The 23,764-nt window shown below is 38.2% G+C and overlaps 1 protein-coding gene across 3 annotated transcripts in view; it reads right to left on the bottom strand.

The window, feature by feature from the left end:
* The window catches only part of Supt20h (SPT20 homolog, SAGA complex component), a 33,990-nt gene that overhangs the window by 1,527 nt on the left and 8,699 nt on the right, over positions 1 to 23,764 (bottom strand). For 2 of the 3 annotated variants that reach the window (XM_036191161.1, XM_036191162.1), the window contains exons 8-20: positions 21,473 to 21,589; positions 21,309 to 21,362; positions 19,962 to 20,101; positions 19,237 to 19,393; positions 19,093 to 19,149; positions 17,729 to 17,800; positions 14,644 to 14,801; positions 13,457 to 13,483; positions 12,923 to 12,955; positions 11,835 to 11,943; positions 11,355 to 11,457; positions 10,943 to 11,098; positions 9,244 to 10,013 (exon numbers count right to left, since the gene is read on the bottom strand). In XM_036191161.1, the coding sequence (XP_036047054.1) occupies positions 10,000 to 10,013; positions 10,943 to 11,098; positions 11,355 to 11,457; positions 11,835 to 11,943; positions 12,923 to 12,955; positions 13,457 to 13,483; positions 14,644 to 14,801; positions 17,729 to 17,800; positions 19,093 to 19,149; positions 19,237 to 19,393; positions 19,962 to 20,101; positions 21,309 to 21,362; positions 21,473 to 21,589 (1,197 nt within the window). In that variant the 3' untranslated portion in view covers positions 9,244 to 9,999. Of the gene's footprint in view, positions 1 to 1,055; positions 1,162 to 3,181; positions 3,299 to 5,398; positions 5,455 to 8,275; positions 8,434 to 9,001; positions 10,014 to 10,942; positions 11,099 to 11,354; positions 11,458 to 11,834; positions 11,944 to 12,922; positions 12,956 to 13,456; positions 13,484 to 14,643; positions 14,802 to 17,728; positions 17,801 to 19,092; positions 19,150 to 19,236; positions 19,394 to 19,961; positions 20,102 to 21,308; positions 21,363 to 21,472; positions 21,590 to 23,764 lie in introns of those variants that run through there. The other variant, XM_036191163.1, reaches the window with a different exon arrangement.

Raw genomic sequence — 23,764 nt, 5'->3', positions numbered from 1 at the left:
CTGATTCTCTTTTCTCCACCTGCAGAATGCTTTGGTTATAGGTTTGTGCCATTATATCCAGTGTTCTGCAATGCTGAAGCACTCTAGCACCTCAGCTACATCCTGCCTCCATGGCATCCTCTTTGCATTCCCATGGAACTTGATACTGGACCTTGGTCTGGAAGCCACCCTTATATGATGTAAAATAGTACGATCTTTTAAAATACAATATCCAGTGAGCACGCAGAGGTGAACTTGCAGCTGATGGGTCATCCCACTCATTCAACATTTTCAAGTACTGGTGAAAAGGCTGATCTGGCCTAAGTGACTGCAGTTTGTTTGAAACTAGACAAATTCTCATGATCTGTCTATAATTCTTTTCACACATTTACTATGGCTATTTTAGAAAAATTATAATTTGTGTAGTAAAGGTACATTAGTTACAAATCTGCATTTGGAAATTCACTAATTCTGAATTACAGCTCTATGTAAGAATTATTTTCCTCCTACATCTAAATTTGAAAACTGGCAGTTACAGAAACCTAAAGGCACGGTCAGTACACAGGGACAATTGACAGAACCTCAAATTCTATTATAATTTTGTTAATTTATTTTTAAGAAAAATCTAGCATGTGGCTTATTCAACTGTGAAGTCAGAATTCAATACAATATTACCTTTTGTTTACTATTAACTACTGAAAGTTGAAGCATTCAAGTTAGTTTCATTTTTATAAACAAGTAGCTCACAGAAGTTTTGCTAATTATGAAGACTTAATTCATACAACTACAAACAGAAAAATATGAACTAGGAAAATGTGGTCCCAGATAACTAAGAAAACAACCACTCGCAGTGCAAACACTGAAAACCGCTTTGGCAGCTTTCTAAAAACTCAGATAAATGTGGAAAAGTTTGCCAGTTAACCACTGTAAAGAGAACACATTATATGTATGAGTCAAAGCTTTCACAATCAACTGTCAAAGTGATTTTGAAAAGAAAAACTCTCGGCCAGCTGTTTGTTAATCTAAGAGTTCTCAGATAAAATGCTTCAGATTTTAGGAGTCAGGATGATACTTACCAGCTGCCGACGACTGTGTAAAGCCGCCTACTCCAGTAAGATTCACAACAGCAGCTTGTTGAGCAGTTAAGGCCTGTTCTTGAACAGTTAAACCTTGTTCAGAACCCTGAATTTTAAAAAGAAAAAAAAAAAAAAAATTAGCAAGTGACTTGTGCAAAAAGAACAAAACAATTTGAGCCAGTGAAAAAACAGCTTTTATTTGATGTCTGAGGAAGAATAAACAGTAGCTTGGGTTTCATATAAATATGAACTATGAACACATATAGAAGTAGCAAGAATGAAACCCAATCCTTGGAATGAACAATAAAACAAACCCTAAAATAAAAACCTCCAGAACAGTGCTATTGTAAAACAAAAGAAAAACTCAAAAACGTAAAAAATCAATTCACTGGATATTTTCCTAAAATGACCCACAAAGACTAAAATATCACAAATAGAATGAGATATTTACCAACAAGCTAGAATAATGACTAAAAACCATGAATAAAAAATAATATCAACTACTAAAGCATCCAGGAAAAAATGAAATAGGAAAAGGTATACAATCTTAGTAGTAATCAAAGGAAGCAAAAAAAAAAAGATATAGAGGGTCATGTACTAATTATAGAGGTCAACTGGGTCATAATGACCCTAAATGTCTACACCTAAACATACAGCTTCAAACCCAACCTTCAAAGCTGGCTGTGCTGGTCCAATCAGCTAGGGAGACTCAACTCATTCTTACTTTGGACAGCTGCTACTCAAAACAAAACTGGTTTAAACAGGAAGTGCAGTGATAGAGTGCATGCCCAGCCTGCAGGAGGCACCGAGTTTGATCCCTACCACAAGAAACAGGAAAAATAAACAAACAGAAAACCCAAGAGCAGAAGTTAACAAGCCATCAGCGAGGATTTGGACAGACAGACTCACCCTTGTCCACAGTGCTGATGGGAATGTAAAACAATGCAGCACTATAGTAGAAAACAGTGTGTGGTCTCAGGAAAGTAAGCATTCCTGTAAGACCCAGTAAGTCTTTGACACATCCAAGTGTCCATCTGTCTGAGGTGATAGTAAGAGACACAAAAGGACACATGGACCATGATTCCATCTTCCTGCATGAGACACTGTTTTTTCCATCAAAAACACAGCACAATGGTAGCTGCCAGTATTTGGACTGAGGAAGTTATCAGCTGTTAATAAAGTTTCAATTTTGCAAGACGAAAAATGTTTTGTGCAATAGTGTGAATGTACTCAGTACTACTAAAAGGTACACTTAAATGGCAAACAGCTGGCACAGTTCACACCTGTCATCCCAGCACTTGTGTGCTGGAGCAAAAGGAATGCTGAGTTCCCAGCTAGGCTGGAGTGAGAGCCTGCCTCAAAACAGTAACAACAAAAAGCTCCAACAGTAAACTTCCGGTGAAGGCACTTTTCCCCACAGTTGCCCACAGAACCCAACAGTGGAAGGACAGAATCTACTCGTCCAGTCCTCTGGCCTCATGTGCACCCACACACAGATATAAGGAAAATAAAGTTTGTTTTTAAAAAGTGAAAAACAAAATGAGAAATCTTATCAGTGAAGCAAAACCCTTAATGTGCTAATATAGAAAAAGTTTTCAACGTGTCTTCTCTAAGAACCTATTAGAGGATAAGTCTCACCCACTGAAGGCCTGAGGGAGTGATGTCCAAGAGGGCTGAAGGAATAAGTATGCTGAGTTTCCCAAATGATTCTACAGAATAGCCGAAGTCTTGTCCCTTTCTCTAAGACTTCAGTTCATCTAATTATACCCTGAATGGCAGTGTAGTATCTTGCTTCTGTCTGTGTTCCCACTGCCCAATACTACCAGACAACACAGACAGATCCACTGGAACAGCAATCAGTTTCTAAAACAAGATGATAGGCTGGTCAAAAAAAAACCATAGTGAGTGCTACTGCCATTCACTGTCTGGCTGTGTGACACTTGGCAAGATGGAGACCTCCATTCAGAGCAGTTATGATTAGAATAACTGGTAGCTACTGGTGTTGATAAAGAGAAAAAAACCCAGGAACTATTTCTTCCAACAAATTAAAAGTGGAAATGTATGATAAACATGTCCTAAGTTCTACAGTGAAAAGGCACATACACAAAAGGCTAAAAATCCAACACCTGCTCCTCTGGCTGCTGGGGACTGGAAGCTGTAGGCTGCTGAGGTTGTACAAACTGAGGGGGCTGTGGCTGCTGCTGTTGCTGCTGACTGTTAAACATGAGTGAACCACCAGGAAGCTATTCAGAATTGAAACAAGAATTAGCTACCTTCCATTGTTTTCATGCGAAATATTTAAATTTCCTTACAAATACTCATGGAGTCAAGCACTATTCTAGGACCTGAGGAAACAGATGAAGACAGCAAGAGGAGGACTGGAGATGGAACTCAGTGGCTGCTGGGCCAGCTTCTAGCACCTCCACACAAAGCACGCAGAAGCAAAACTAAACAAGCTGCCTGCCCTTAATCAGGCTATACCCAGAAATTATTTTTAAATCCTATTGCTTTTTGGTCCTCCCAATATTATTTTCAAATATAAATTTCCTGCTTCAAGTTAATAGTTAGCTATCTAAATTTACAGTTTTTAAACATTTATTCTTATGCCATCAGCACAAAAGATCATTACATATGCTAAGAAACTGAACAAACTAACTGGGCATCATGATACACTGTAGTGCCTATATACCTAACATCTGGCAGGCAGAGACAAGAGAAGCGAGAGTTCAAAGCCAACCTGAGCTTCACAAGCTGTCCTCAAAAATCAAAAGGGTATGATTCAGAAATGTGTGTAAGACAACCCATCCCCCAAATGTGTTCCAGTCTTTTGGTGATAATCCTAAAAATTACCACTTTAATATAACAGGGCAAGGAATTCTAGGGCTGATAACAAAGTGCTTTCCAGGAAGACCATAAGTTGGTCTTATTCTGAATCCAAAATTAAATTAAAAAGGCAACCTTTGGTTAAGAAAACTAAACCTACTAAATCTGACATAGTCCAGGCTCAGTATTTCTTTTTCCCTAGTAGACAAAGGTGGCTTTGTCCTCATTCCTTTTGATCTGTCATAAGACTTCTCAAGGCATATGTTAACATGATGGAAGATAAATTAATTAAAGCAGTACGATCTCTAGCTATGCCCACATTACCAGTGCACAGCTCTGCAACTGGTCTGCATATACTGACAGCATATTTATACCATATACAAAAACAGTTTTAGTTTGATGCAGACGTTAGTTATGACTACATATGTGGTTGGCTGATATGTCAGGTATAGCTATTTCCCAATAATCCACAGCTCTGCATTATCATCAGATCTTTATCTTCAAGTCTACCTTTAAGTTCTCTGTAGACAACTATTTTCCAAATTACTAGCTTAACATGTGACTGTTAAAGGACCTTGGGGAAAAGAGTAAACCAAGCAGAGGGTAACAGCAGAGAAGCACAAAAAAGTATCAAACATCCAATAGTATACAGAGTCTACATTTTAAAGTCCCGCTCCCAATGAAAGTAGACAGGGCACTATGTGGAGGAAGAAAGGGACCAGTGTGGAAGGAGTAGGGAAGGAAGATGGGGAATACAAGTAAGGAAAAGGACACATTAGAATGAAGCCCGTTCTTTCTTTATGTGCCAACTAAAAGAACTGCACATCAAGAAGGGGAAGTGAAACAAGAGGGAAATGGGCTAAGTAAGCAGGAGCAGACAGAGGGACCAGGAAGTAAAGGAGCTAGCATGGGGCCCAGAATGCTCTAGTCTTTAGTCTTCTCCTCCCTCATGCATTGCTAGGTCTTCAACCTAAGGCCTTGCCCATATGAAGCAGGTGCTCTAACACTCACGCTCCATTTTCTATCTCTTTAGAGTACGGTGACATTATAATGGAAAAAAAGGAAGGCCTCATCATTAGGTATATTTTAGACATACCTAACATACCTAACAGAATGTCTAGTAGTTATCTACCACTGTATTAAGAAAGCATAATCTTCCTTAGGGGAAACAATGCATACCTAAGTGTTGAAACCTCCCAGCACAAAAACCCATGGTGAGCTAACAGCACATATATGTCTGCAAGTGTTCCTACTGCCACTATTGCAGGCTGGTGCTTTTCCAGGACCTCCTCATTGGGGCAGCTAGCTCTTGATTAGACAGGGAGTAAAGCCAATGAAAGCTGCATTTATAGAACACTTATTATTTTTCTTTACACTTAGCTACATACAGGTAGCAACACATACCCTTAGAAGATTCCAGATAGACCTTAAGTTTTCATATGCTGACATGTATAAATATACATTGCTTTTTAAAAAACAAAATATAAAAATTTAAGTCAAAAGTACTGTTTCATGTTTACCTGGAGTAGATTTAAAGGCCTGAGACTTGAAGTATTTTTTAAACCAAATGGGATACCTGTTAAATAAAAAGTAATGGTTATAATGGAACTGAAAGTATTACAAATGAAAATTTATACTTCAACATGTGAAAATACATCATTATCCTTTCTCCAAATAATTAATTTACACAAAATTTGAAAACCTTTTTAACAACAAAAGACCCATTTCATTATTTATCAATACTGACATCTTATTCAAAGATGTGTAGTACTAGATATAAACTATATTACACATTTCAAAGACTTCTTCACTTCTCTTACTGTTGAAGAAAGTCATCTAGAATTACCTAAACATCATGAAGGTAATAAAACTACTACCATTGTGCAAGCACATTTTAACTGCCACCTGTTTACATTCCTCAGTTACATATAACAAATACTAAATTTTGTATCCCAAATACCAATCACCAAAATGTTAAATGAACACTGAGTTTTGTAAAGATAAAAACCAAAGTTCGGATATAATGGCCTATTAATTCCACATTTAAAGAAAAACAAAACAAAATGAAGTACTAGCAAGATGGGTATTCAGTGGGTAATAGCACTTGCCATGAAGCCCTGGTGACCTGAATTCAACCCCAGGATCCACACGGTGAAGACCAGAACACATGCCTGCAGGTTGTTCTCTGACTCAGAACTTGAGCCACAGTGTGCTCACACATGCAGATAGAAGAAAACATTCTCAGCAGCTACAGTTTTGTTTTTTTTTTACCTTGGCCTCAAATTATGTGCAAATTAGCCAGCATGGTGGTGCACACCTTTCAATTTAGCATTCAGGAGGAAGAGGTAGAGGTTCTCTGTGAGTTCAAAGCCAGCCTGATCTACATAGTGAGTTCTAAACCAGCCAGAGCTAGTGAGACTCTGTCTCAAAAAACTTCCCCTCACAATAAAAGTATGTGCAAATTTTGTTCACATCAATCTGAATATAGATAAAAAGTTTAGTCTAGGTACAGTGGTTTGTGTCTCTATTCCCAACATCTGGGAGGAAGAAGCGGGAAGATCTTAAAAATGTCTATAGAGTGAGTTCCAGGATAGGCTCCAAAGCTACAGAGAAACCCTGTTTCAACCACCCCCCCCCCCCAAATTAACAAAAGACTTATGTTGTCTTCTATCAGGTATCACTTGCAGAAAGAGATGTAGAAACTGGTATGTGATGTCACTGAAGGCTTGTACAAGAAACTGATGTGTCCCATCCAGGGAGTAGTCCCTGAGGAGAGGTGGCTCGAGCTACCAGTGCCCACTGTGGCAGAGCACACAAAGGAACCCCGTCTGCAGCTCTCCAGCTGACTTCCTCTTTCTCCTGAGTCAGAATGCAGAGGACACTAAGACTGGGGAAAGAACGAGGCAGCTCCTCTCTAAGGACAGCACTGGAGCAATGTAAACCTAGTATCCTAGGAGTTCCATACACATGGACTTCTCATCAAAGTAAGCACAACCAGAATTAGAAAACAACAACATATATTCTACTTTCTAGGCTTTTTCCATAACTGAAAAATCTTTCGGTCAGTTTATTTTTGAGCTGCCTACCCACTCCTACCACCGGTAAGAAAAGGAATTGGTCCCAGGCGTTACCACACAGCCATTAAAGGGCATCACAACCAGCACACTTGTTCCCACTGCTTTGGGCCACACGGTAATATAACTATCTAAGACCTGCTACTACTACAACAAATAGCAACATGAATGTTCCTAATGGCACTGGTGCAATGTAAATACTTTTGACATGTATTTATTCTCTTATGAGACAAATTATTACTATCACCACTTTATTTCTGGGTAAAATGATATAAAAAAAGCAACTTCCCAAGATTACACAAATAAGAATCTAGGCTTTCAGCTGTCATGCTAAAAGCGGTAGAACATATATTTTTATTGTTTTCTCTGGACCATTACTATTGACAAGAATAAGGTTACTAAAACCAATTTCATTATTTATTATGTAAACAGAAAGTATAATATGCACAGACTTATAGATTTAACAGGTTTCTTCCCAGAAGCTGTTTGCTAATTGGAGATAATTCAGATATCAGAACTAAAAAAGGCTTTTCAACTATCTGAGAAATAAAACTATGAAAAAACAACGTTTAATGCTTTTAGTAATGTCCTGAAAATAACAGTTTTTAAGGCTGGGTATGGGAGCACACACCAGTCATCCTAGCTCTGGGAGGTGGAAGCAGGAAAATCAGTTGAAGGCTACCCTTAGCACATACCAAGGGGGAGGCCAGTTCTTGAGACCCTGTGGTTAAGATGTGTTACATCTGTTTCGGCTGTGAAATATTTGTTTAATGATGCAAAGATGTGTTGCATTCTTTTATGTTGCATTTGTTCTAACTCTGTGAAGCTGTGCTACTCTACCTATCTAAAACACCTGATGGTTAATCAAGAGCTGAACAGCCAATAGCAAGCCAGGTGAAAGGACAGGCGGGGCTGGCAGGCAGAGAGAATAAATAGGAGGAGAAATCTGGTAGGAGGAGATCGAGGGACAAGAAGAGGAGGAAGGTATCAGGGGCCAGCCACCCAGCTACCCAGCAAACCAGAGTAAGTAGTAAAGAAAGATACACAGAAACAGAGAAAGATAAAAGCTGAGAGGCAAAAGGTACACAGGATAATTTATGTTAAGAAAAGATGGCTAGAAACAAGGCAAGCTAAGGCCAGGTATTTGTAAGTAAGAATAAAACTCTGTATGAGATTTATTTGGGAGCTGGGTAGTGGGCCCAAAAGACCAAAGAGTAAAAAAACCAAAAACACCTTGTCTTTAAAAAAAAAAAAAATTAAAAGAACAAAACACAAAAAACCCCCAGGATAAATGAAAGACTTCCACATGTACTTTATTCTAACCTGACTGAGAAGGTGCCTGCATTGCACTGGGCAGTGCATTTGTTAAGAGACTTCCTGATGGGAGAAGGCCGCCACACAGGTTTTTTCCTGCAGGAGTTATGGTACCAGTGTCACAGCTCAGCATGGAGTTTGAACCACTCTTCAGAGCCTGGGCTCCACTGCAGGGTAAGGGACAGAGCATTACACACTATGAAAGCAAATACGGCATCACAATTCTTTAGATTAAAAACTATAAAACAAGTTCTGTCTTAAAAATTAATTCCTAGGGCAGGTGAGATGGCTCAGCGGGTACTTGACACTGAGCCTCAAGGTGCAGATGGTGGTGGAAAAACAACCAAAACCTGCAAGTCATCCTCTGAGCTCTACATGGGCACTGTGGCACACACACAAACAAATGTCATAAAAATTTTAATTTTCATTTCTAGGCCCAGTTTCATTTTAGTGCTTAAGTGTGACAAGGCTGGCTTAGGTAATAAGCATATCCTTAGATATTTCAGAGTGAGGAGAAGCAAAGCCCTGCCCAAGTGATTCAAAGACAGCAGCAACAGGAAGTGACAAAATCTGGGCAACTGTGAAATACATCTTTGTATAGGTAATAGGTTTGTTACTAAAATGATACCATTCAATTAAGTAGCTCCAAACTATACCAAAATACCATCTTTCAGTGTAATGTGCAACTTGTTCTTAATCTCACAAATAAAAATGTCTTTAACATTGTCAACTTACCCAGCAGAGCTCACTACACTGATGGAGTTAAGCCCAGCAGAGTCTGCCATGACCGGGGAGACCGTGCTTCCTGTTGTTACAGAGGTCACCATGGTAGAAAGAGGAATGGCTGTCACAGGCATTGCCTGGCTCAGAGCCCTTTGCTGCTGAGCAAACTGAGTGAACAAAGTGGGCTGAGGGGTGAAGCCTGAATCTTGGGGAGATGGGGTGGCTGAAGGGGTACTAGGAGTTGAGTTCTGAGCATCAGGAGGGTGTGGGGCCGATGAAGGGGTTGGTGTAGGAGTAGATGGCTTAGGAGTTCCAGATCCTGCTCATTGAGAAAAATAAAAATTGCTAGTTTGTTATAAATGGCCGGTCCTTTCAAAATAAGGTTAATGGAATCTTACTTATAACTGACAAATTTGTTCCAATTTTTTAAAAGCAGTGAACTGCAAGTGTTAACTCTCTACAAGATCCACGAGTGTTGCTACACTCAATTACAATTAAGGATGCAGTATATCACCTAAAAACCCCACTCCAGATGCTATCACAGTAACTGGAAATACATTTATACTCTACCACAACACCCACTGAAAAGTTAGTCTCCTACATGCTGTCTTTTGCCTACAAGGTTGAAACTGAATTTAAGTTAATTTTTGTTATTTATGATTTCAATAATTCAAAACTTCTTTAAAAAATACTGCTTATTTAGTTTAACTGAGATAAAATGAACATTTTTAGTAAGCTACACAAAGTTATCAATTATATTTGGCACCGAGATATACATATTTAATTCCCAACATATCAAGTTTACCCTGATAAACAAATTTACAAAGAGTAAAGCAAGTACTTTACAGATAATACTGCATCTTTAACAGTAACTGTGTACTTCTGTTTAAATGTAGAATGTATAGAAAATCTGTTGTGAATGAAGTATGCACAGTTTATCAACTTAAAAAAAATAAAAAGAAAAAATGAAACCAAAAAAATAAAGCAAAAGCTCTTGAGGTGTTTCCTTTTTAGCTTTCATGTCCTGCAGAAAGAAAGGAGAGAGATGTGAATGTCCAGAAGCTGTCACTCCACCCTGACTTAACACAACTGTGTGCAGCAGCACATCACCACAAGCCATACCCACAACATGAGAAGTATGAATAAGACTTTCAGAAAATTTATTTTTCTTTGTGCAAAACAAGAAGGCAGAAAAATTACACCTTTTGAGCTATCGGAATGCAGATGTTAATATCTAGGACCATCCTAGCACTGTGCAGTACACTGACGGCACACATTAGCAACCAAGTTAAAAAAAAAAAAAAAAAAAAAGCTAAAAAACTGGAACCCCCCCCAAATTAGTACCCAATATATTCAGATAGTCATCTGAAGAAATTCTCCCCAAATTAAACCTAGCATTCCTATATTGCCTCTACTTGCTGTAAAAAGAGTATCCCAAAGTGAGAATTCTATTTTCCTTTGTTCAGATGATTACGTTTTAGGGACAGTTTACAGAGGTGTAGAAATGCATGCTTTCAAATACTACTTTTCACTTTACTGCATGTAACCTTGGAACCAGCTGGTGTCTTACACATACAAAGGTAGAACCTCCAATAATTCACTCTCACGTTCTTTTTAGTATCAGCCACAGTTTATATACTAAGAAAAAAGATCCTACGGTGCACTGAAAATAATATTCTGCAACCTTACTGCCAAGTAATTTTTAAAGAAGACAAGTCTAGAAGAAAGGTATACACCCAGTGCATACATAGATACAGAAAAGCAAATACAACTACATTAAACATGTAATATATACAGCCAACAAAACTCTAGCTGGAGTTTCATGTAACTTATACATTGTGGGTACACAGTACATTTAGATTTCACCATTCACAGACTGAATAAAAGCTGCCTTCAAGAACACTAATGCAAAACTTTACGAAAATTTGTGCAAGAGTTTAAATCATGACTCACTCTGTGAAGAGCTGGCAGGTGATAGGGCGGCAGGAGAAAGCATGCTAACTTGACTGAGCTCCACGGATGATTTCCGAGAGAGACTTGGCTTAGATGATGGAGGAGGAGTTGGAGATTTAAGGAAGCTGCTAGCCTGTTGTGCTGTGAAATAGTTACCTGGAAGAACACAAGTTATTTCCTAGGGCTGGAAAGATGGCTCAGAACACTTGCTGAGCAATCATAAAGACCAAAGTTCAGATCCCACCACCCACTCAAGCCAACTACCTCCAGTTGCAAAGGTATATACATGGGCACACTCATATGAGCATACACACAAATACATTTAAGTTTTTTCCTATATTCATAATTCAAAATTCTGTGAATTATCACAGTAAAAACAAGTAACATTTTAAGAAAGAGTCAAGGATAATACCTGAGGAACTATTTCCTGAGCTTGAGGGAAGTTTGATGGGTGGGGGCCGATGTTTTACTCCCTTTCCCAAAACTGAAGACTGAACGGACACAGTCTCAGGCTGCTGAGGACAGACATTAAACACAACTGTTAAGGTTAAAATTACTATCATTATAATTCCTACATGCAAACAAGTTATAACTGCAAAGTATTCAATAAGAGGGCTACTACAAAGTTCCACATGACACCCACAGACTATGACATGAGGTGATGTTAGACCCAGGGAAGAACAGAAAGTGAAAGAAGACCTGCCACCCTCGTCTACCTACCTTTAACAGAGTACCAGCATAGACTTATCATTGAGTACTTTTGAAACTTTCAACCATAAAACTGAGTAGTAAAAAAGTTAAAAGTCAAAGCTAAACTATAACTCCCTCCCCTCCCCGTTCCTCAGACTCCTTGAGAAACAGCAGGCACAAGGCACCAACAGTGTGAACGTACTTCTGTCTCCTCCCCGGGAGTGAGACTAGCGGACCCACTAGAACTATGTGACATCTTCACTGGGCATTTGGCTTCATTCTGGACCAACTCCTGGTACTGATTAACTACCCTGAAATAGTAGGGAAAAAATACATAAGGATCAGTCAGATTTGTCTTAAAAAAACAAATCATACAGGAAATAAATAAGTAATGCTATTACTGCAAAATAAGTCCCACCAGATTTAATAGAAAAATCAAATTGAGGCACTCCACCACTGTGTTACAAGTGCTCCCTAACTGCCCAATCACAAGTACGAGATAAACAAGTACCAGAGATCTACTGTTCCACAGGAGAAAGACAAAGAAACTAGTCAAGAGTTCAAGGTCAGACTGAGCTATATGAGGAAATCCTGTCCTAAAGAGTGTATTCTGGGCTATGGAGCTGGATAACGGTGCTTGCCACCAAGCCTGACAACCTGTGTTTTCTCCCCTGAAGCCACACAGTGGAAGGAGAACCAACTCCTACACACAACACACAATGCCCAACTTCAGAGTGAGAACACAGGTTCACACACTACATAATTGTAATAAAGAGAAGTGTACTCTAATCTTTCCAGTGACAAAGGAGTATTTAAATCAGGACAAATGCCTATTATCAAGGCACATTTTAAGATCTTACTCCAAATATAGAAATTATAGAGGTAATTAAAAGTTTAAAGTTATCCCTGATGACAATATAACTAAACCAATGAACAGACAACAAAATGTTCATTCCCTTTCCTTAGACTTGGATTATAAATGTCCTCCTTAAAATTGTCTTTCTCAAATAGCTACGCTTTCTTACCTAAAACAAACTGTACTTTAAACATGATCTTTAATTATTTTCTTATTTCTATGAAAAACCACCCTGAGTATTAAAATATCAAGAAAATGGACCTCAGAGATTTTAATATTAAGTGATTTAACACAAGACCTAGGAGTAAATGATGTAATGTTCTGTTAAATGCATAACAAAATCAACATCTATGACTCAGACACAGAACACTACCCTACAAAGATGCAGATTCACATCTAATATGACCAAAAATAAAGGAGCAAATGCACTTTACCTCTCTGCATCAGTCTTTGACCCAATAATAAACCTAAAAAGTTACCAAGAAAAGTATTAGGTAAGAGTATCTTAAAACATCTTAGGTTAACCTTTAAAGTCTTTCATATTTTAGTCACAGTAATATATATTATAAATTCATTTTAAATCTAGCAATGTATCATTACATTAAAAATTAATTAAACTTGAGAAATAATGCTCAAGTTTTACATTCATCATGAAATAATCAATTTGGCTGATTTGCCTTAGGAGAAATTTATTTTAATGCTCATTTATTATTACACAATCTGTAATAAATTACCAAGTACCACTACACACGTTGATAAATGTTGTTCCTTTAGTAAAATCACTTAACTATGGGAAGGCCTGTGGCTTCCCATTCATTTAATTTGACTCTGTAAGTCATTCTTACAATTACTTTAGACAAGGATGAGAAAGTTGATTACCAACTTAAAAGTCTTTTCTAAGGTTTTTTTTTTTTAAGTTTGACATTATAACAACATATTTAAAAAAGTGAGTCTTATTTTTTAATTACCAATTTGAATGATCATCTGCAGAGAAGCTGAAATATAAAACAAAAGAAAAGCACTCAGTTAAGGCAAGTCAAACTTGAGTTTCACAGCTGAACATGTTCCAGGTTCTGAACATGGAAGGATGTGGAAGAGCACAGACCCTGCAGAGTAACAGCAGAGACAGCAAGTTTCTCCTGGAAGCAGTTCCTGTAGCAATAGGAACTGAATTTTCACAAAGAAGTAGCTACTGTGTCCTCACACTATTGAGATGCTGGCACACTTAGAATGGTGAATGTGTCTTTGGGGGAAGAATTTCAGAAACATGCATAATCAAAACAGCTGACAGCTGTTAACTGAGGAATTGCTGCTATTTTTTCTTGTTGACTTTTACCTAGGCATAGGTGAAGTTAAAACCTATCGTTTGGGGCTGGAGAGATGGCTCAGAGGTTAAGGGCACTGCTTGCTCTTCCAAAGGTCCTGAGTTCAATTCCCAGCAACCACATGGTGGCTCACAACCATCTGTAATGAGATCTGGCACCCTCTTTTGTATACATAATAAATAAATACATCTTTAAAAAAAAAACAAAACAAAACTATCGTTCTTCACAAAGTTCAAATCAATTTTGGTAAAGGTTTTAACAATAATCTGACATACAACTGACCTCACCTATTTTTCATTTTCCTGAGATCTTTTCCATCTTTCAAAACAGTATGTGATTTAAAAAAAACAAACAAACAAACAACTAACTAATAATAAAAGTAACTATACAACCAAAATTACCCCAGCACTCAGGAAGCAGAGGCAAAGGCAGGCCGATCTTAGTGAGTTTGAGGCCAGCCTAGTCTCCATAGCCAGCCAGGGATACATAGACCCGCCCACACTCCCCAACCCCCAAATCAAAACTAAATATTAACCCTGTACTGATGATATACCATCTAGAAAATCAACTACATCAATCGTCAACATCAAAATACTAAGAATGTCCTTCAGAGCAACCACAAAAATAATTAGCTACCCTTAAAAAAAAATGAATATAAATAACGTGGCAAGTGCACTTTAACTTTATTCACAGCCACTGTCAAAATGTATTGGTATATATTAAATACCAAATCCCTGAAGGAAAACTGTATTTACTAGTTGGCAGCTCCTTGGTAGTTCTAAGTAAGTCCTGGATGTCTCTGTGTATTACATATACTCAACAGAACTCACTGGGACGGAGACATTTGACTGTCATTTTCTTCATCTGCTTTCCATGGCTGTATTTTACCATAGTAAAGTGGATCACCAAGAGACTGCAGGATGGTCAGCTTTGTTTTCTGATACTGAGTACCACCTTCACATTCAAATACATAATCATCTTTTACATCCTGAAAAAGACAGAGAATCTCAAATAATATCATCTCAAGCAGCAAAAATAACAACAACAACAACAAAAAAAAACAAAAATAAAAACTGATTTATGGTCTGGTATATACATGGCACTAAAGAAATGTTTAAGGCAGTATAAAACATCGAGTTCAGGGTAATTATGCATGATATTGAGTCATTCATCAAAAAATTGCTAGCATTTCTACAAGCATAATGAAAATTATAACCAACTTTACTGGATATTGCCACAGTACTTAACAAGTAGTATCTCATCCAACTGTCAAACACAACCAACCCATATTGGTAAAGGAACTGGTCAAGTGTGATGGCACATATCTTTTAACTCCAGCACTTGGGGAGGCAGAGGCAGCAGCCTGTCTCTTCGAGTTCAAAATAAGCCTGGTCTACACTGTGTAGAACTATACAGTAAGACCTTGTCTCATAAATAATCAACAAACAAACAAATGACTGAATGAAAAGGAATTTCACAGCCCAAACCCTCATAGAGACTACTGCATAGGACCCTTTCTTCACACAGTTCCTTATGTTGTGTCCCAATGCTGCCTCTCATCAAGCCTGAGAGACATGCAGAGCTTCATATACTGCTCATACAACTGCAATATTTAACAATCTGAAAATAAGGTTTGAAGATGGAAATGTTTTTGTCATTGGCCATTCATACAAAACATCCTATGACCATAAAATCTTATGATTTTGCCCCTAGAATCCATCCAATATATTATTCCAATTTCTCCCTCTAAGAAATTACTAATGAAGCTGGGCAATGGGGGCGCACACTTTTAATCCTAGCACTCAGGAGGCAGAGGCAGCAGAATGGCAACAAGTGTTAAGTGTAAGACCAGCTGGAAAATACAGCAAAATTCCAGGTAAGCCTGGTCACACAGAGTACCATCTCTCAAACAAAGACATCTTTAAAAGAATATGCTTACCTCAAGACCCAGCCATACCACTCTTGGGCATATACCCAAGGAATGCTCAATCATACCATAAAGATACATGCTCAACTATGTTCATGGCAGCATTATTCATAATAGCTAGAACCTGGAAACAACCTAGATGACCACCAACTGAAGAATGGATTAAGAAAATGTGGTACGTGTACACAATGGAGTACTACTCAGCAGAGAAAAACAATGACATGAAATTTGCAGGCAAATGGATGGAACTAGAAAAGATCATCCTGAGATAACCCAGAAGGACAAACATGGTATGTACTCACTCATAAGTGGATTCTAGATATAAAGCAAAGGACAATCAGACTGCAACCCACAGAATGACTGTGGCTTATAATAAGTTTTGGTTTTGCCCAATTACTGGGCAAGCTTTAGTGAAACATTTCACTATTAGGATAAGAATTTGTACCGTATCAAGCTGATGAGAAAGAAAATGCTGGCTGTACTTTCAGGAGGGGAGGCTAAAATCTTTTTAGATTATGGATTAGCCTACAGAAAAATGTCTGCCGTAAATCAAACAGTGAAGGGGAAGATGAATAGGAATCTCACATACACAACTTAAGTAAAACATAGCTCTTTGAACAGATGAAGATAGGGTTCTTCTGTATCCCAGAATCTAATCAATATTTCTATGTATAATTCAGCTATTAATTGGCTTAAAAGGGCTTAATGGAAAATGTTATCATTTTTACTATTTTCTACAGAGAAAATATTTTCCAGCTTCAAATAACCCTGGATTTTTGAATTATTACCTGTTTTAATGTTCAAGCTATCTGTGTATCATTTCTCCTGCAGTTGTACATAAAATGTTTTTATTTTTAAAAAGGACAAATACTATAGAATTGTATTACATGAAATATATAGAATATACAAATTCATAAAGACAGAAAGATTAGACGTTATCTCAAGATGGAGAAGAAAGAAATATAGAGTACTGATTTCCTAAGTACTGAATCCGTTTTGTGTGATGGAAAAGCCCCACAAACGGACAGTAGTGTTAGGACATAATATCATGAATGTAATAAATCTATAATGTAATTAATGAGTATCATAATTATTGAATGAATACTGCAAATATAATCAATGAATACCACAAATGTAACTAATATCATGAGTATAATTAAAAAATAAATTAAAGGGAAAAAATATGCTAATTTCAAACAAAAAAGGGAAAACCACTAATATGCAATCAAAACAAAAAAAGTGCAATTCTGTTTTCTCTAAGACAGTCTTACTATGTAGCCCAGGATGATCTCAGACACGTCCTTTTCCGATAGCAGCTATCCTAGTTCTCGACTTCTAGTTCTGTACCATTAGGCTTGATACTTATTTTGGTTTTTAAGTAGCTCTCTATGTAGCCCAGGCTGGCCTCCAACTTGTAAGCATCCTGCCTCTGCCTCCAAGAGGTAAGAGTATAGGCATGGGCTACCATGCCCCAACATAAAAATGTAGTGTTACATTAAAACTATTCTGTAAAATGAAAATCACACCTTAAAAAAAATATTTTTTTTTGAAGCCCACAAGAGCTCCTAATGTACTTTTAAAAAAAGTTATACGAGTCGGGCAGTGGTGGCGCACGCCTTTAATCCCAGCACTCGGGAGGCAGAGCCAGGTGGATCTCTGTGAGTTCAAGCCCAGCCTGGACTACAGTGAATTCCAGGAAAGGCACAAAGCTACACAGAGAAACCCTGTCTTGAAAAACCAAAAAAAAAAAAAAAAGTTATCCAAGTAATTTTCTGTTTAATAAATTCAGAACCCAGTTTATAAACAACACTGTTCACCAAATATGGTGGGGACACACCTGACACTTGGGCAGTAAAGGAGATCAGTATGTTTGAGGTCAGCCTTGACTAGATTGCAAATTTGAGGCCAGTCTGTGCTACAAGAGACACTGTCCCAAAACACACAGCAAACTGCATTATTAATGAAAGAAACCAGCACTGATTACTTACATGGGCCGGCCAGACTGTTGGTTGAGAGTCATCAGATTTGATGGATTTTTCTACTTTAGCATATTTCTCCACCTAAATGATAAAGACATGGAATAAAATGGAATCAGTATCAGAACAAAGAGAAGAACCTGCAAAATTCAACAAGAACAGTGTGAGCATAAGTGTTTCAACTACCAGTATTACCAAGCACTTATATTTAATAAGTTTAAAACCCTTCTGATGCTTAATTAAAAGTCTAGTATGTGGGGGCAGGGCGGTGGTGGTGGTGCATGCCTTTAATCCCAGCACTCGGGAGGTGGATCTTTGTGAGTTCAAGGCCAGCCTGGTCTACACAGCAGATCCAGGAAAGGCACAAAGCTACACAGAGAACCCCTGTCTCAAACCCCCCCCCCCCAAAAAAAAAGTCTAGTACGTGGAGCGGCAGATGATTAAGTAGTTAAGAGCAGTAGCTGCCTGAGGGCCACATATTAAACAAGAAAACAATATATAATATGGCTTTCTTTGTTAGTTTGTATACATAGTCTATTAATACTTTTGGTTTTGTGTTTTAATTGTTATAACAATAATACAAAAAGCATTGCTGAAATAATGAAATAATTTTGAAATAAGAATCATAATGAATTGAGTAAGAGCTGGTGAGATGGCTTAGCAGATAAAGGTGCTTGCCACTGAAACTGAAGACCTGAGTTTGATGCTTAGGAGCAATGTAATAGAAGCAAAGAACCAACTGTGATCTTCCACGTGTCATGACATGCAAACACACACACACACACACACACACACACACACACACACACACACACTATACATATGTAAAAGATAACCGAGTAAATAATAAAAATAGACTCTAAAAGACACAGGAAATGAAATATAAAGCTGTCCTTTACTAACACCCCCTATGATCACTTGGAATTCGTGTGTCTTAGGGATTATTAATAAAGAATAGTGCTGGGCATTCCTATTTTGGCCATGGCTCTAATATTACTAATCTTAAATTTTACCAGTTTGAGTATATAAGCATTATGAGTTAATTATGAAGAAACACTACAGAAAGACACAAGGCCATTTCCAGTGCATTATGTAAAATATGCCACACTCTTTCCACATTTTGAAACCTTATCATTACTCCTGCTTCTAACATAGAAGTCTATCAAATGTTATGCTCTTATGTAACTGAGGCTGGACTGGTGGCCCCCTCTCAGAATGTCTTGACTTGGGAAACTGATAGAGAGGGGAAGATACATAGCTTCTTAAAATGAGAACTTAAAAAGTTTTTTGTTTGTTTTTCCCCTTTGTTTTCTTGCATTAACTTCCTAATGATGAACTTTGGCCCTGCGCTAGAGAGCAGCATTTCATGAACTTACATCTATTTCAGAAGGCACAGCCAGGTTACAGGGGCTCCGTTTCCACATGTCCACACACTGCAAAGTTAAAAGCAGTACAATTACACCAAACCCCTCAAACAAAGCTAGCCTGTCAGAACAGTGAACTCCTGACAAACTACTTACATTTCCTGCTTTAGAAATTTTGAGGTCATAGTGCTGACCTGCTTTCCTCTCCTTACGTTTCTGTAAGAAGTCGAGCAATCTCAGCTGAGGGGGAGGAGGACAGTGAGACAGGTCCTGCTGCCGGTTCAAGGAGGACCTGGAGTACCTCTTCAAACACCTGACAGGCAGTGGAAGACAACAAAGCAACAACTCATGGTCTATACGGGAAAGCAGCAGCATGCATTAACTACAGACGAAATCACACACACCTAGCCAACACTCAGACCAGCAAGCTTTAGGAAGAGGTGAAACAAAAAGAACAAGACAAAACACTCCTGGCGATGTAGTCAAGCTGATTCAAATCCTGAAATGGAGAGACAGTCATTATAAATTAATCTCTAAACCTGGGACTGTATTTTCTCGAAACTTGTAAGTTACATACTGTTTCCTTGTTAACTGTTTCCAATTAGTGTTGTGAAGTAATGAAGCCACTATCCTTCTGTTACTATCTGGTCTTTTCTCAGTCTCACAAGCATTATGGTGAGCGGACACTGCAGAGAACACCACTTTACAATAATGCAGGGAATATTTAAAAAAAAAAAAATCCTACCACACAAAATCACAATACAAGGCCATTAAAAATCCCATTTGCAAATTTAAAAATCCAGCCCTGCCATGCTGAGGGAAAGGACCCTGTGGCTAGCAACACTTAAGGCAGGCCCGAGTCCCACAGTGCTGGCAGTCACCGTTTCATTGGGCGAGTGTTCATCTTCTGCCTGTTGTAGAGCAGCCTATTTGCAGTACAAGCCACAGCCACGGACGGGTCAAGACACAGTGGTTCTGCTGTAGCTAGGATCAGTTGGCTCTCAAGCACAAGTTTGTCTTCCTGAAACACACAGGAGTTATATGTCAGCTTCAGTACATTCTTGATAATGGAAACATACATCATTTAACCCAGACATATTTCTCGGGAAGTTTGCTAAAGACTAAAGTAACCCTAGTAATTCAAGTTTAAACATTAATGTGTAAACCTGACATGATAAACTTCTAATGGAAATTCAGTTATTTGTACTTTATATAAAATAGTCAAATACAAAGAGTAAAAATTTATTTGGCTGCCTAAAATACAGTTTGTTCAGGAATGGTAGAATAATTATATTCTCTCCTTGGTTTACCAGTCCTCAGCTTAAGAAACTGATGCTCTCCATCAGTAAATTCTGTTACACCAGGTGTGGTGATACAGGTCTTTACTTTCAGAATTCAGGAGGCTGAGGCAACAGGATCTCCAGTTCCAAGCCAGCCTGGGTTAGAGATCTTACCTCAAAAAGAAAAAGAAAAGAAAGGAAGAAAGGGAAGGAAAAGACAGGCTTCCTATAAAATTTTAGAATCCTAGCTGAAAGGAAACTCACAATCTATACTGTTCGATAGGAAGAGCGGGACAATGGCGGTGCACACCTGTAATCCCAGTACTTAAGAGGCAGAGGCAGGAGGATCTCTGTGAGTCTGAAGCCAGCCTGGACTACAGAGGGAGTTCTAGGACAGCTAGGACTGTTACATAGAGACCCTCGGTCTCAAAAAATCAAAACAAAAACAAAAACAAAACAAGAGCAAAAACAAAAATAAAAAAAAAATTAAAAACAAAAAAAAACAATTTTCACATTAGGCTTCATAACTGAACTCTCTAGTTTATCAACAAGGTTGGAAGCAATTTGGGACTGGATTATAACTAGCTCCTTGAGGGATTTCTAAATGTAGAGATTTTAAAATCCTAGAGCTCGCTGGGTGTCGGTGGTGCACGCCTTTAATCCCAGCACTTGGGAGGCAGAGGCAGGCAGATCTCTGTGAGTTCGAGGCCAGCCTGGTCTACCAAGTAAGTTCCAGGAAAAGGTGCAAAGCTACACAGGGAAACCCTGTCTCGAAAAACAAAAAACAAACAAAAAAACAAACAAAAAAAAAATCCTAGAGCTCATAAAGGAAACTCAGTTCTGCCCAAATATCCAACCTAACAAACCAATCAAACATGAGTAAAAGGGAGCTTCTCACTGATGCTTCACAATGTGTGTGGCCTACCTGGGATTTGAGAGAAAACTAACCTGGGTCCATTTATGGTTGTCACTTGTTATAGAGTGAACGTCACAGACTAAAGTCTAGAAGAAACAAAACAATTTAAAACATGTATGTTCATACAAATATATGGACATTTAATAAAAATCCAACTAAATCAAAAAACAGCAGTTCCTTACTAAACATTCCATACCTGCATTGTTGGACGTAAGAGAATGTGCCTACTTTGGTAACCAGGAGATTTCATATTACTGGACTGCCGATAGTCACGTATTTCTGCTATCACACATCCACAATGAAAAATATTAACCTGTTTTAAGTAAAAAAAAAAAAAATTCAGGTAAATGTCATTTTTTAAAAGCCAAAATAAGCAAACTTATACTGGATGTTTCAATCTTTAAGCTATATACCATCAATAGATATCTTCAGTGGAGACACCACCACATAAACTACTAAAGAGGATAATTTACTGTTATCGTTATAAAAAGCAATTTAAAACTGTTAATAGTAGACTTGACATTGCATCTACTGACATCCAGGATGACTTTGGCATTCACCTATAAGGGAAGTTACAGCATTTCCTTGAGACTGAGGTTCTTCTGAGGCTCAATGGCTTATTATTTCACTTTGCTAGCATCATAATTGTTATACAATTTGTCACTGCAATACACGTCAATCAACTGTGCCAGAATTTCAGCTTCTAGATATAACTTCCATATTTGCTTTCCTAAAATGTCTAGACTTTTTAGACTGTATTAATGAGAAGGAGCTAACCATGAATTCAGTTCACAACTATGATGTATTGCAAGTTTAAGAAACCTTAGCACTCAGTTTGCTAGACTTGCCTGTTCCCTCACAGTATGTTCAGGTGTTTTATACCATTACAGTTATTTGTGCTCAGATACAAATTGATAAACAAATCACTATATCTATAAACAAAAACCATAGTAGTCTTTAACTTAAGTGAACCAGGCTAATACTAATAGCTGGTCTAGAAATTATGAACTCTACTTAGCTTCCTTCCTTATGTGCATGCTTTCTTATGTTCAGGATCTAATAATCACAGTCTTAACAATAAATATTTAAATTATTACATTTGGCTAAAGCTGTACTTTTTATCACTTTGTCATTAACAATTGGGAGCTTAGTATACCAATACCTATACCTTCTTATTATACTAACCCTTGTATACAGCACACAATTTACTACCTAAGGACAACTAGCTGTTTCTAGTTGGAATTAATGAAAGCAACCCTTATTTAATCAATTCAGTAAAACATCTGGCCATTTATTGGCAGTATCTTCCAATAAATATCACAACAATGATACCTATGTAACTGCTCTCTCTGTAATCACTTTTGGATTTACTTAGGTATCAAATCAACATGAAGCTGAAGATGGTCTTAAACTCTGACTCTCTCCAGTGCTGGAATGATAGGCATGCACCACTATGCCTGGCTACACTGACCTTTTCATAGAACAGTTCAGACTCAGAAAGAAAAGTGACTAATAACACCAGGCCATACGATCAGTGACTTGACAAAATCATCTAAGAAATGCCTATTACAATGCTGGACAGGTGAGTGGAGAAAAAGTGTGATAAGAAAGATTACAGGCAAGTTTTCAGAGTGGTTTTGTAGTGATACGAACTCCAAATCAACAGCTGAAAAACAGTGCTGTCAGAAGAGGTTTTCAAGTTGAGGACACAGAATGTTTGTATTCTGTATCTAATGGGGGCATACGGTTGTAAGCTACCAAGAGGGGCAACATCTAGAAGGGGAATGTGGATCAGGCCTTAGGAATGGGATTCATCCACTTAAAGAGGAAAGCAAAGAAAAAGTGTGGAGAAAGATGCAGGAATGCTGGTCGACTGGTTCAACCAACACTACTCAAGGAATGGGAGTCAGGGCAAGGCAGTAAGAAGAGCAAGACAAGGGAATCACTTCCAGGTTATTCATTAAAGTACCTTCTTTCTGATCTGGAAAGCTTAATAAACAGCGAAAATAGATTCTTTCATAATTTCCTAATTTTAACCTTGGGAAATTTCCAGGATAATTTATTACAGAAAAAAAAAAAATTTGGCGCGGGGGGGGGGGGGGGGGGGGGTGTTTCGAGACAAGGTTTCTCTGTAGCTTTGGAGCCTGTCCTGGACTAGCTCTGTAGCCCAGGCTGGCCTCAAACTCACAGAGATCCATCTGCCTCTGCCTCCCGAGTGCTGGGATTGCAGGCGTGCGCCACCACCGCCTGGCTATTACAGTAATTTTAGAAGCACTCAATCTGCACACGGCAGTGCGGCAACCAAGTAAGCCACAATAAAGCATTTTTAACCAGCACTGCCGCAATGTCTCATTTTATGCTCGAAACACTCAGCTAACGCTTGTTATGTAACAGCAGCTCATGTCTACAAGTGCAGCGGCACTCAAGGGCTGAGGCAAGACAGCACCAGTTCTAACTCAGTCTGCTGGGCTATAAACAAGCTCATGTC

This window comes from Onychomys torridus, chromosome 6 (genome assembly GCF_903995425.1).
Source record: "Onychomys torridus chromosome 6, mOncTor1.1, whole genome shotgun sequence".
In the NCBI taxonomy this organism is placed as follows: domain Eukaryota; kingdom Metazoa; phylum Chordata; class Mammalia; order Rodentia; family Cricetidae; genus Onychomys; species Onychomys torridus.
The sequence above is the reverse complement of the archived record's forward strand: the minus strand, read 5'-3'. Positions and strand labels throughout refer to the sequence as shown.